This window comes from Spizellomyces punctatus (assembly GCF_000182565.1).
Source record: "Spizellomyces punctatus DAOM BR117 chromosome Unknown supercont1.6, whole genome shotgun sequence".
Lineage (NCBI taxonomy): Eukaryota > Fungi > Chytridiomycota > Chytridiomycetes > Spizellomycetales > Spizellomycetaceae > Spizellomyces > Spizellomyces punctatus.
The window spans coordinates 1,257,163-1,269,912 of record NW_015971542.1 but is presented as its reverse complement, the minus strand read 5'-3'; the positions used below and the strand labels follow the sequence as shown (position 1 = coordinate 1,269,912).

The following is a 12,750-nucleotide window of genomic DNA, read 5'->3' as shown; positions in this document are numbered from 1 at the left end:
CATACAATGTAATTAGATAGCCTTTTTTTCTTTTTTTCAACATTGTGTGTATTCTCTCTATGACAAGTAATCAGCGTCGATTAAGCGTTTATGTACAGTCAGTATCCTATAGAATATATGCAACAAAATCCAACGCCCGGGTCTAATACGCCGGGATAAAAAAGAAAAAAAAAAAAAGGCAATTCCCTGCCAGAGCAATTGCTTCTGGCCATTTACACATCCAGCACCTCATCTTCATCATCCTCAAAGTCCGTTGCGTCGTGCACGTCCCCGTCTTGATCTTCCTCCCCGTCATAATACTCTCTGTCGTCGTCGCGACCCTTTTCTTTTCCTCGTAGGGGACGGTAAAATCCGATATCGTCCCTCCGATCCGCATCAGCATCCTCTAAATCATCAACCTGCGCGCCAAGCCACCACCGAAATCAACAAGAGCACACACCACAAAATGCAAAACGTATCACCTACCTCCCAATCGCCAGATTCAAACAACTTTTCTACACCCGAGGGGATCTCTTGCATTTGCACACTGGGTGCATGCTCCACATACCGCAAGTACTCGCGCACCTTTTCCCGAATGCTGTCCAGTGATTGGTCTACTATTTGCATTCTCCGCACTCGAGTCTACAATGGGTGCGTGCAATTTGTAGTCGGGTCCGTAATAGCTCATATATGGATTATTTGGCAAGTCGTTCGTCAAATCAGTATCTGTCAAGACGCTCGTTTCATATGTCCACGCTCGGGCTACATTACGGACAGTGTAACCTCCCCCGCCGAGACAAAGCATAGGAACATTGAAACTCTTCATAAACCGTACACACTGTCCGTGGCCCCGTATACTGAGATTAAAACATCCAAGTCGGTCCGATGCTAGACTATCTGCACCACATTGGAGGACTACAACACTTGGACGAAACATACTCATGATATCCGTCATAACGTTGCGGAAAACGTATGCGTATGCGTCGTCATCAATATACTCTGCAAGAGGTACATTGATTGCGTAGTATTTGCCTTTGCCAGTTCCCTTTTCTTCTATTGAGCCAGAGCCAGGGAAAAAGTGCCCATCGTATCGGTGAAATGAAGCGGTCATCACGCGGTTAGACATGTAGAAAGCCTCTTGCACACCGTCACCGTGATGTACATCTATATCGACGTACAGGACCCGCGGAAATGCCCTGTGAAGTGAAATAAACAGAAGTGAGCGTTCTGACAGCAGGTGAAACTAAAACGCGGCGCCCCTCTCAATGGTACCCGTCCTACCTTAGCAACTCAAGTATAGCAAGAACAATATCGTTCACGTAACAAAACCCAGATGCTTCCCATTTCTTTGCATGATGCAATCCTCCAGACCAATTCACAGCGACGTCTGATACGCCGGATACTAGCTTTCGTGCCGCCTCCAATGAAGCGCCGGTATATATCCGGCAAAAATCAAACATTCCGTCAAACACTGGACAATCCTCCACCCCAATATTAAACTTTCCCATTATCGAACTGTAGTGTTGCAGATTTCCCGGGTTGACTCTTTATACACGAAAGAATGGAATATGTTTAGCACCAGGTATATGAAGGGTAGACTGCTAAAACCATATTCCTTTGAAAGACGGTAACTTTCTGCCCACCTTTTCAAAAATTCAATGTAATCATCCTCATGAAAGACCGCAATCTCGTCATCTGTGGCAGCACGTGGGCGAAAATTAAGCATCTTTTTATCTAGTCCGTAGGCCATCACCAAGTTATGTGTTAAAGCAAGGCGTGCAGGTTTCATTGGATGCCCTTCACTAGAAAATCAGAATATGGTACAGAGATATCAGTGACTGCAGGACAACCAGCAAAAGGGATTTTGCATATAAAGTGAATCACTTTTAACAAACTAGATACAAACCCATAGTGAAATGCGGAAACCTCCTCATTAAAAAAGTATGCAACGGTAGGTTTACTGTGAGGCCCAGTTAGCGACAAGGTCAGCTCTGCATCATTCGGGGGAATAGCAGCAGGATATGGAGAAGAGCTTCGTGACCGTGAACCATCATCGTAATAGTATGAAAAGGGTCGTTTCGACATGGCGGTCAAGAGAGGGCGATCTCTGCCACGGCGTGGCAAATTTCAATGAGCCGCTTTTAATGATATTTAAAAAATCCGCATCCAACTGGGGGTTTCACGTTTGCCGGCAGTTTCGACCCGCAGTTTGCGGAACTGCGTAGAGCGACGGGATGCAGCGGATCTGCTCTTTCCAATGGTTTGCGAAGCGCAGGGCTTTAAAGTGAGGTTTAGCATAATGATGCAACCATGGCAACAACATAATCACGTGGATATAGGGTTAACTTGGCTTAACTTTTGAATCTCGTCATAATTTTACATTTGCTTTTGACCATGGCTTTCCGGTCGTTCTTCATTAGGAGCGCAACACAACTGTCAAGGAATACTGCAGCTGCTAGGATTCCTCAATTTGCTACAGCCAAATGTCTACCATGGCGTCTACAGCACACGCATACGGTTGGGACAGAGCATCCTGACCCGAAATTAGAAGCCAGATCGTTAATCGAGCTTTTTCCCGGTGATAACTTGGCCGCAAAGTCTAGCTCGGTTCTTGTGGCAGCTTCGATGGCTGCCTATCTAATTTCCAAAGAAATCTACATTATTGACGCCGAAGTTTTTGAAATGGTTTGCATTTTCGGTGCATATTGGTTGTGGTATCGGGGCGGCAAGGAAGGCGTACTGGAATATTTCAAGGAGAAAAAGGCTGTACGTATGCTTATCATGCAATTGAGAAGAGTGCCACTATTTATTACACCTATTTTCATATTATCGCTAGACTATCAAAAATGTACTCGAGTCCGCGCGTGCAGATCACAAAGCCGTTGTCCAGGAGCGTGTCAACCATATCTCAAAAATGTCTGATATCGTTAACGTTACGGACGCCCTGTTTGACATGTCAAAGGTTAGGTCACGTATTCTGCCAAGTATTAGAGAATGCCATAATTTCCATTGATATTAGGAAATGGTCGTCCTGGTGGAACAAGCTTACGAATTGCAGCAAAAGGTCGCCCTCTACCGTCAAGTGAAGGGGGTCCTCGATGCATGGGTTCGCCATGAAGTTGACGTTCGGGAACGCTTACAAAAACAGTTGACATCCACCATCATTTCTCGCGTTAGAGAGATTTTGGCCGACGAGAAAATGGTATGTAGCTGCTGATATGGACAGCATTACCGTTACCAGGTTCTAATATTGATTATTTTGTCCGTTTGCTATAGCAAAGAGAGGTCCTCCGGGAATCCCTGGCGCAGCTGGAACGTAAGCCTGAGATTATATTGTTCTTTGACACGTCACGAACCAAAAATGTTCTGTCCCATAGGACTGGTCTCCGGGACCAAGCCTGTACCGTGATTGTTTCGCTCAATGTCGAGGACAAAGTTTATTCTTCTCGATGCTTTATAAATATTGAAGATGTCCGAGTGAGGTGATGAAAACGTACCTGGTGAATGCTTGGTCGGTCTATTGACTGGCATATGGTTCCACCAAGCTATTGACTTGCCTTTCCACATGGCCAAAGAAGAGAAGGATAGTCTTCCAACGTTTCTAGAAGGACACGCTCTTCCGCTCCGATACCCGCACCGTGAGCCAAGTTCTTGGCTGTGTGATGAGCAAGGTTTTTTAGCCTTGGGTCCTGTTCCATGAATGGCATATTGGTTCGCGTAAACAGCCCGACCAAACAAAGTCTTACGAAAAAGTTTGGAAGGTCGTCTTCATCGTTGGTTAATATTCCATGAGCCATGTGAAAATCCAGAGCCAGGCAAGAAAGCAACCGTTCCAGTGAAATCCCCATAGTGTATAAATGGACATGGATAAATACCATTTTTTTTGGTGATGCCAGATCTAGATTAACTTTAATGCATTTATATATCATACTTGAGCGTGATAATACTAGGAATTCATGGAATCTCAGGTGCGCACATAAAGCCAAGAACAAAGCATGTGGGTTCCGGGTACTGACTCGCCGATATAGAGCCGGCAGATCCAGAGTCTAACTGAAAGGGCGCGCATGGTAACTATTCAGAGACAGTCGGAACCTCACCGCTGAGTTGAAAAACATAAAAACATCAACACATGGGATACCCAAAGCACATAAACTGTCAAAAAACTCCGTCCATCAAGGCTTTCTGTTGTTTCCTTTTCGCACTAGAAGTTGACGTATAACAGGGACCTACTGAAAATCATAGAGTTATTCATCTGATAACTTGTGCGTTTGATACCTTTCTAATATGCCGCCTTTTGGACCTTTGGTACTTTTGGCACTATCTATCCTCTTTCTCTGCCATGCCGCCAGTATGAATCCGTGCGCATCCCCATCGGAGTGGAGAAGGTTAATCTTGGATATTCCTTAGATGCTACCGTCGTCAAGATCTTAACGCAAAAGCAAGAGGCATCCATGAGAACATGGGTTGACCAGTATTACGCAGCCTGGAGTGCGACATCTGGCGTGACAATTGAAATTCATGAGGCAGCCAGTAGCGACACAGCAGAGTAGGTAGCATCTTGATCACAATCATAACTACGGGCTTCTGATATTTCCTTTCTTAGATACTTGGGTGTCATGAAAACGCTCGGACGAATCGAGAGCAGCAATTATGATCTATACAATTTTGATATCGCCTATACTGCCGTATTGGCGCCCTATCTACTGGAACTTGGAAAATATTCTCAAAACGGCGAATTCAGTAGCCCATATCCGAGCATTGTGAGCAATGTTGCAACCCAAGATAAACACATTTTGGTTAGTGATGTGGTGGAGGGACGTCTTCTAGGGTAAGATCATTTTCAAAGCTGGGTATATGTATCATTTACAGTCCTCTCACGCCGTCCTTGGTTTGCAGTTTGCCTTCCTACATGGTACATCCTCTGCTTTAGCCCGAGTTATGATGCATTGGTAAACTAAATCAGGTTCTGTTCAGAATCTGGGTCTCATGTATTATCGCAAGGATTTGCTAGCCCGAGGTAAAGACTTCAAGCGACCTTTTTGTGGGGCTTGTGATTCTTACTTCATACCTTATAGCAAACTTTACCAGTCCGCCAAAGTAATTGATTCCCATTCGTCAGAATCGAAAACAAGCAAAAAAAAACTGACACCAATCTCGCCGTTGAACAGGACGTGGGATGAAATGGAACATATGGCTAAAGTGGTTCTTGCTAATGAGAATAATTCCTCATTGACAGGATGGGTCGGACAATTCGCCCGTAAGCGAATCAGCATTTGACCAGTTCTAAATCTCAGATTTCTAATCTGCACTCGACCACTCTGAATAGAGTACGAAGGTCTCACATGCAACGCAGTAGAATTTATCGCTAGTTGTGGAGGTGGAAGTATCATTGAACCTGACGGAACAGTGTCCATCAACCGCCCCTCGGCTGCTGCTATGCTCACACGGGTTAAAAATTGGATATCTCAAAGTCAAATCACGATCCCAGATGTACTCATGTACCGTGAAGGTTTGTTTTCCCTTGGAAGACTCTGACTTCAGTCTCTGGTCTGACATTCGTCGAATACGGTTCTTCTACAGCCGATACAACGAAGAAGTTCTTTAGTGGTCAAGCCGTGTTCATGCGCTTTTGGTAGCTACTCAGTATACACGGATCGAAAAAGGAAACTGTAACTGATACGTTGCATTCAAGGGACGGTTACAACGATTTTCGGGAGGGACCCATGAGCGGACAACTAGACGCGGGAGGCATTGTCGGCGTGTAAGTTTCTCATTTGCAGCATCTTGCGATGGCGAGCCAAATTAACCACGTCCAACCAGAGCTCCACTCCCAGGATGCAGTGAAGGACAGACCGCGGCCACACTGGGTGGATGGCACGTTGGGGTGAACAAATTCACCACAAAGCCAGAGGCGGCCGTCATTGCCGCAAGTTTCCTGACATCGTACCAATATCAACGCGATAGAGCATTGCAGTACAGGTTGGTTCATAATATATGTAGAAACAATTCGGGAGCACATCTAACAGACTTTCCTCAACTCATTTAGTCCTTACTGGCCTACACACCCAGCACTGTACGATGACACTACATTTTGCGCCGGTAACTTCTCTGTATGGTGCAACGCTCTAAAATCCGTCACCACCGTGGCGCGACCAACAGCAGTTTCAGGATCTTCCTACGATAAAGTATCCTCAGATGTATTCGTCACCGTCAGCAATATCCTTTCCGATCAAGTGTCGGCATCCAGCGCGCTTGCTACATTGTTTGTCCAGTTACACCTGGTCTTGGGTATCACTCTACCAGCGGACACGATCGAATATTTGACTACCGCTGGAAACATCCTCGTTGCATTCACTACTTTTCTGATGGGAATAACCTTAATCACCGGAATTCTCTTCTTTGGCTATCGCAATCATCCGGTCGTAAGAAGCTCGTCTTTGATATTTTTGGAATTGGTAAGTCAAGAAGACCACCTATATTTTGATATCAAGACTTAACTTATGCTCCTTACTTAATGGGCCTGTAGATCCTGTTTGGCCTCATGATGAGCTACTCTACTGTCTTCCTTTACATTAAAGCCAAGGACGAAAACGTTTGCAGAGTGATTCCAATTCCACTGGTCATGTCATTTGGTACAGATGATATTCTATTGTCGTAAAAATGGAATAGTTTTGATACTCAACTGCCTTTCTGATGTGCTTGTAGGCCTCGTAAACGGCAGTATTCTCGCAAAGACTTGGCGCATTCGAACTATATTTGCAGCTCGCATCCGGATTGGGAAGATAACAGACCTGAAGACGTTGCGAATTGCTCTTGGAATCGTCGTTATTGAAGGGGTACGCCACGATCTAGCGAAGGTTAATTGAAGTCCGTTGCTAACGACTGTGTATCCACCAGCTGCTTCTCGCAATCTGGCTCACTGTTGCTCCTCCAAAGCCGAATATCTTGTCCGTTAATACAACGACTCGGTACTGGGAATGCTCGATGGGCGGTACAACTGCGCGTGATATACTTAGCGCTGTGGTTCTCATCTTCAATGCCCTCGTTCTCATAGCGACTACACTCCTTGCATACTCGGTGAGTCTTAATAATGATGTGGATGGGTGAGCCTTCATTTATACATTCTCCTAGATCCGCAACGTAGCGGCACGCTACAACGAGTCGAAACTTATCGGCCTTGCCATGTACAATATCGTGAGTGTGTCACGCTTTTGAAATCAAGTCGATCTACTCTGACATTTTCATGACACTTTAGGTGACGTTTGTGGTGATCATTCCGGTAGGTACACTGCTCTGATACAGTAACGACTATTCCCATATTGACACATGGTACGATGCTTCAGATCATCGCCCAGACAACGGGAAACCCTTTGGTGATCCCTGTGGGTATTCTCGTCATCACATCTCTTGTTTATGGAATTTTCTTCCTGCCGAAAGTGAAGACTCTGCTTGTCTCTCCGCACCAGCCACTGATGAAGGATGACGCTCCCACCGGAAATGGAGCAGTGCTTTCGGGATCCGAATTGAGTACCGAAAAGATTGGAACTAACTCATTTAGCAAGCTGGATAAGGTGGAGGTGGTAGAAGGACATGCTGACGTCCGCATTGCCAGGTCCAAGTTGTTGATTGGTGTTAGTAGATGGGTTCGACGGTCCATCATCCTCGTGCCCAACCGAAGCGTTGTTGCAGAGATTCCTCTCGAAGAGGCATCTGAATACAAAGGCACAACCGTACAAGTAGAAGATCTCAAAATTCTCAACGTCATCAAGTCACCCGAGTCAGGTTATTGCCTTTTGATCCAACTGAACAATAACTTGGTGTGGGAATTGCAGACCTCTACGCCTGAGAGTCTTGACGAATGGATAGGTCATTTCAAGAGTGTCCGCTGCACTCGGAAGTCGCATACCATCGACTCACTGAAAGGGCCAATCTCGACCAGGGCCATGACGTCCGGAAACGTTTAAATGCTGCTAGATGTAGTAGAAAAGTAGAAGTGAAGTTATAATGCAATGCAGCCGCACGTTCGTCTCACGGTCACTTTTTGTGCTAAAAGATACTCCTACGGCTGGCCAAAACTGGTATCATGGACCGCGAGGTACATACAAATACGTCATGTTTAAAGGCATAAGATGATCATTTTAGTTTCAGCTTGCTAAATATTGTAGGCTGCACTTGTACTTGCTCAGGCCGTTCTTCCTGAGCTTTGCTTCTACACGCGTCCATCACCTCTCTAACCTGCGTCTTATCCAAATCATCCCTCTTACTGAGCAACCACTCAAAAAATTCAATTGGACAGTCGGGGTACGCTTTCCACAAGGAATAAAAGTCCAGGAAAGCCATCTTGGGAGAACTCTCCACAAAGCCGATAATTTTCTCCATGACTTCAAACGCCGCTTTGACACGCTTCGCGGTTTTGTAACGGGTGAAAAAATCAATGACTTGTGACAGCTCTGCTCGCATTTTTTCGGTGGCCATGGGCATGCGAAACTTGACATTTTTGTTTCGGAGAGATTCAATATAGCAGCCAACCATTCGATCCATGAGTTCAGTTGTGAAGCGGTTGAAGAGGAGTTCCGCCATCGTTACGTGAAAATCATCGCAGTAGTCCTCTAGAGTGCCAATGACGAGACGCATCAAATCTTGGTCGTACCATTGTGGTTGGCAGTGTAGGAGATTAACCGCAGGACGAAGATCAGCTATTACAATTTCCACGAGTATCTGAGATGCACGCCGCGATACTTTCATGAACCCGTCTGTGGCATCCTTGATTTTCTGCGACAGTTGCGGCCGAAACGACCCATCAATCAGAGGTTCCGTCCGTTCTAATAACGATTCCGAGAACTCGCTACTCCGAAGGCAATCATTGGCCAGTGCCACAATATAGTCAGGCAGTCCTTCTGCCAGGTCGGGTGATTTATCAAGAAACTTTTGATATTCAGTGTCTAGTATTCGCGTCCAGGCTTTATGGAATTCGTCAAGAGTCACGCAGCACTCTTGCATAACATCAAAGAGCAGCTGTCCACGAGACGAGGAGGACACAACATCAACTTGCTGATTGAACATTTGGAATACAATAACAGAGCCCGTAAGAAGGTAATTCCCTGACCCATCCGTCTCGGGTGCATGTCGCCGTTCCAGAAAGTCCACAGTTTCCGTACGAAGAATGTTAGAAAGCCACTCTGCAAGCTTCGAGCGAACAAGCTTCACGTAGTCTCCTGTTAGTTGATCTTCCTTTCCATCCAGTAAACGCGGCTCGAGAAGTTCTTCACTGACGTCTAGACGTGAAGACATGGACGAATAGTAATCCCGCACCCACCGCAAAAGCATAAGGATATCCCCAGCGTCAATTGCGGACGAGGTTATCTTGTTGACGGTATCATATATCGCTCGGTGATATTCCAAAACATAGAAATGGAAGATATTATATCGTTCCGGGAAACGTGGGACGACCTCATCATGGACAAGAATGAGATTATCCACTACAGAGTCGAAATCTGCCAACAAACTTGACAGATCATCCTTGTTTTTGGAATACATCGTAGTTATCTCCTCAACGATTCCATCACGTAGGGCATCGAAGAATTTGATGCGATAGGATTTGACTGGCCGTGGTTGTGACGGATCTACATCGGAGACATGATCATCCGAGTTTATGGAGGATGGGGAAACAACCTCCTGCACGGATGCAATTTCATCAGCCCGTTCTTCCGTTTCTATTATCTTCACCATCCTCACAACCGTCGATGCATAGCCGCCCTTTATCAGATCAACAGTCCGACGGGCGAGCCGAAACAAATATTCCTCGAATTCGTGTTCAAGTTGGTCCACTTTGTGAAAGTATTCGTGAAGAGTATTCAGAACATCGGCGGGAGACCGTCGTGCTCTGGCCAGGGTACTATTTCGAAAAGTCTCAAGCTGCTGCAACTTGTAGTGGATGAGGAGAAGATTAGGAGCAGGTCCTAGAAGCTCCTTTGAATCCTCCTCAAGTAGACCTCGTATCCGTGCCACTTGACTGTTTAGCTGCTGGAATTGTTCCACCATCTGCTTTGTCGCAACAAAGTTTTGATGGGTTCGCGAGATCCTCTTTATCCGCCCATAATTCCGAATGGTGTTTTGAGCAGCAGCACACAGTTGATCAATGTTGGAGAGATTGGTTTTTATGCGCTCCGTTTCATCTTTTGAAGAGCTTAGCGTATCTAGTCCTCGTTGCGCATCATCCAGTTGACTCTCCACTGCGGTTTTCAGTTGCGCGTCAATTGTTGCGCGCTCAAGGGCGAAGCGTTTACGGACAGACACAAGCTTGTTTGTCAAGTCGTCGGGGTGTCGTAGAATATCGGCTAGACGAAACACGGCGGTTTCTGTGGCGTCCGCAACAAAGTCGGAAGCGAGATTGGCATTGATGTCGGTATAAGGTACAGCGGCGGTCATGGTAGTAAGAAAGGTAAGCTAACCAAAGACTCCCAAACCTATGAGGAGCAAAAAACTAAAAGATACAAGAATGGTGGTATGTACAAGTATATTGTGGTTGGTGGATTTCGGCCAACTGAATGCTGGCTAACGAAAGTCTTTCGCGATTTCAGTTGCTGATTAGCTAATCAGGTCTTCTCATCATCCTTTTGCTCCTTTTATCCAACAGATAGTTTTTAAAAAAAATCATAATATATATTCACTAATTCCTTCAATGTACAGTGTCCCACAAATGCTCACATCCTACTAATCGGTCAGTATCAGTATACTCAACGCCCTCGGGTCGTTGCGAAACCTGCTCACATCCCCCGTGGTCTAAATCCTGCATCAACGAAAACGGAAGTGGGTCTGCCGCTGTCTAAACTTGGTCTGTACGCTGCTTCCATTCGTGGACTCTGTTTTTCAGAATCCACTGCCGTATCCCCAGAGGCGGACAAAGTTGTAGAACCCTCGCGCCCATAGTCACTTCCGCTTCCACTTGTACTTGGTCGGGATTCCATATAATATGGCACTGCATTCAACTTGTAGTAGTAATCATCGCATTGGTACTGGTCATTGAACCTAAACTGCCCCGTGGCAGTGTCAAGTGTACCTGTGTAGGTCGTGTCAAAGGCGGTAAAGTAGAAGCCAAGGCCGTGCGGGTTCGTGGGCCCTAATGGCATGGGTTGGTAGATCGGGTAGGGGTTATTTGCAGCGTGCCTAAGAAGTGTGTCGTGGGAAGGCCCGTCCGGTAGTGCTTGCGGTGGTGCTACTGGATGAATATAAGCAGTTCTCGCACTGCGAGAACTTGCCATGCTGGTCCTTGATGCGTGGATTGGCGGTGGCGTGACGGTGGCATGAGGAGGCGGTGGGATAGGTTCAGGCGTAAATGGAGAAGAAGACATTTCCACAGGTACCAACGTCGGGTTATTGAATGCCTCTTGAGCAGTCTTACGCTTTGAGCGGGCTGCATGTTTTTTGATGAAAGTTGGTGCATCGTCTTGTTCAATATCTTTTGTGTTCTCCCGATCGTCTGCAGCCCTTCGTGCCCGCCTCTTTCGTATAATCAGGAATCCAATCACAATCGCTAGCAAAACAGCGGCGCCTGCTACCACTCCAATTATCTGGGGCAGATTTCGAGAGCAGTATTAGGACAAACTCTTGGACAACTGATCATTCCTTCCATGTTGCTTACCATTGGTATGGAGACACCCCCAGTACTCTTATTGCCCGCCTGGTTCGCTTTTGGTGTTGCCGCTGGCGTGTTTGTTGTGCTAGACTTTTTTGGAGAGCACACGCCGGCCGCACCGTTGATAACGCATTTCGGAGCCAACCCACCAGTGACGACACAATCCTTATCCGTCAAGCATGGCGGAAACGGGGCTGGTGCTTGGGCCATAGAAAGAAAGTCACCAAGTAGGATGTGGAAAACGTCGGCAGAATGAAAATAAAGAATATGAGATTATGAACACCCAACCGTCATCCTTTTTTGTTTTCCTTGCAAATGTGCAGAAACGGCTGCCGTTGAAACAATTTCACCCAACGTCAGCAAACCACGTGACCTCGATCAAAACCCACGCGGAGAAGAATTGGGCCTTCAAACCACACCATAACGAGCGAGGAGCTGCGACGAAATGGAGCATATCGCTCTCTTGGGCCGAAACCTAATCGGCTATTAAAGGATGCATGGTCACAATGTAGCGCTCGGGTCTCCGCAAGGGCGTGTGATGTGCAAAATGCAGGGCTACACTTAATGTAGACAGATGGGATGTAACAACGATCGTGAATCCTCCCAACCTGGTTGAAGGCCATTCCACAATAAGCTAGCTATCGATACTACCATATCAAAAGCATGCATGAATGTCATTGACTCAGTGCTGGCCTCTCCAAACATTGGAAACATATGCCACACTTGTTACCTTTATAAAACCAATGTCCAAAGCATACTCCCGAAAGCACTGACGGCAGATATTGAGATTATACTTGCGGACTAGACCAGCCTGATGGGAGCACACTCGGCTATAAAAATAGATATGGCGTTATCCAACCAGTGGTACTAGTTGAAACTATCTACTGCTCTCTGTGTGTCGAAACTCTTTTAACCTCACCACTGGCGAGAGCCTTTCCCATATTTGCGTGGGTGCGAAAACCAAATATCTCGGTGTGTCATTCTTGCTGCAAATAACGAACCAAGCGATGAACAAAAGAAAAACAAGAAAACGATAACCGTTCAGCTGTAAGCTTTCATCGTATTACGTACAAAAGACCAAGTGCATTCAATGATTGGCTTCACGAGGTTGTGGCTTATGTGGCGCGACGTCCGCG

The 12,750-nt window shown here is 46.2% G+C and overlaps 5 protein-coding genes across 5 annotated transcripts; 2 read left to right on the top strand and 3 right to left on the bottom strand.

Moving 5' to 3' along the window:
* Positions 1–8: 8 nt before the first annotated feature.
* SPPG_04238 (uncharacterized protein) lies at positions 9–2,232 on the bottom strand. Its single transcript, XM_016752479.1, has 5 exons — positions 1,886–2,232; positions 1,623–1,781; positions 1,261–1,524; positions 466–1,175; positions 9–398 (listed from the first exon to the last, which is right to left on the bottom strand). The coding sequence occupies exons 1-4, from the start codon at positions 2,062–2,064 to the stop codon at positions 482–484; spliced, it is 1,296 nt and encodes a 431-aa protein (XP_016609185.1). The 5' UTR covers positions 2,065–2,232; the 3' UTR covers positions 9–398; positions 466–481.
* A 141-nt stretch (positions 2,233–2,373) lies between these two features.
* On the top strand, positions 2,374–3,456 carry SPPG_04237 (uncharacterized protein; the record flags this gene model as incomplete). The annotated part of the gene is made up of 5 exons (XM_016752478.1): positions 2,374–2,745; positions 2,816–2,941; positions 2,999–3,181; positions 3,256–3,295; positions 3,357–3,456. The coding sequence occupies 5 exons, from the start codon at positions 2,374–2,376 to the stop codon at positions 3,386–3,388; spliced, it is 753 nt and encodes a 250-aa protein (XP_016609184.1). The 3' UTR covers positions 3,389–3,456.
* Positions 3,457–4,143: 687 nt separating this feature from the next.
* SPPG_04236 (uncharacterized protein) lies at positions 4,144–8,101 on the top strand. The gene is made up of 18 exons (XM_016752477.1): positions 4,144–4,327; positions 4,387–4,525; positions 4,583–4,807; positions 4,876–4,891; positions 4,954–4,996; positions 5,055–5,076; positions 5,148–5,236; positions 5,306–5,488; positions 5,560–5,611; positions 5,672–5,740; positions 5,800–5,958; positions 6,026–6,434; positions 6,506–6,611; positions 6,685–6,815; positions 6,877–7,056; positions 7,111–7,173; positions 7,235–7,258; positions 7,323–8,101. Exons 1-18 carry the CDS (start codon positions 4,264–4,266, stop codon positions 7,941–7,943), a joined length of 2,595 nt encoding a protein of 864 aa, XP_016609183.1. The 5' UTR covers positions 4,144–4,263; the 3' UTR covers positions 7,944–8,101.
* Positions 8,054–10,517, bottom strand: SPPG_04235 (SNARE-binding exocyst subunit SEC6). The gene has a single exon (XM_016752476.1). It carries the CDS (start codon positions 10,405–10,407, stop codon positions 8,113–8,115), a length of 2,295 nt encoding a protein of 764 aa, XP_016609182.1. The 5' UTR covers positions 10,408–10,517; the 3' UTR covers positions 8,054–8,112.
* A 121-nt stretch (positions 10,518–10,638) lies between these two features.
* Positions 10,639–12,668, bottom strand: SPPG_09182 (uncharacterized protein). Its single transcript, XM_016757339.1, has 4 exons — positions 12,534–12,668; positions 12,345–12,444; positions 11,621–12,261; positions 10,639–11,549 (listed from the first exon to the last, which is right to left on the bottom strand). The coding sequence occupies exons 3-4, from the start codon at positions 11,822–11,824 to the stop codon at positions 10,746–10,748; spliced, it is 1,008 nt and encodes a 335-aa protein (XP_016609181.1). The 5' UTR covers positions 11,825–12,261; positions 12,345–12,444; positions 12,534–12,668; the 3' UTR covers positions 10,639–10,745.
* Between the last annotated feature and the right edge of the window lie 82 nt (positions 12,669–12,750).

Bases quoted from the DNA above. Each gene is read 5' to 3' on its own strand.
- SPPG_04238 (XM_016752479.1), bottom strand. From the start codon at position 2,064: ATGTCGAAACGACCCTTTTCATACTATTACGATGATGGTTCACGGTCA. The intron at 1,782-1,885 runs GTTTGTATCTAG...CTGATTTTCTAG, and splicing joins GTTTCCGCATTTCACTATGG to TGAAGGGCATCCAATGAAAC. The intron at 1,525-1,622 runs GTGGGCAGAAAG...TCGTGTATAAAG, and splicing joins TACATTGAATTTTTGAAAAG to AGTCAACCCGGGAAATCTGC.
- SPPG_04236 (XM_016752477.1), top strand. From the start codon at position 4,264: ATGCCGCCTTTTGGACCTTTGGTACTTTTGGCACTATCTATCCTCTTT. The intron at 5,489-5,559 runs GTTTGTTTTCCC...GTTCTTCTACAG, and splicing joins TGTACTCATGTACCGTGAAG to CCGATACAACGAAGAAGTTC. The intron at 6,816-6,876 runs GTACGCCACGAT...TGTATCCACCAG, and splicing joins GAATCGTCGTTATTGAAGGG to CTGCTTCTCGCAATCTGGCT.
- SPPG_04235 (XM_016752476.1), bottom strand. From the start codon at position 10,407: ATGACCGCCGCTGTACCTTATACCGACATCAATGCCAATCTCGCTTCC.
- SPPG_09182 (XM_016757339.1), bottom strand. From the start codon at position 11,824: ATGGCCCAAGCACCAGCCCCGTTTCCGCCATGCTTGACGGATAAGGAT. The intron at 11,550-11,620 runs GTAAGCAACATG...AATCTGCCCCAG, and splicing joins GGGGTGTCTCCATACCAATG to ATAATTGGAGTGGTAGCAGG.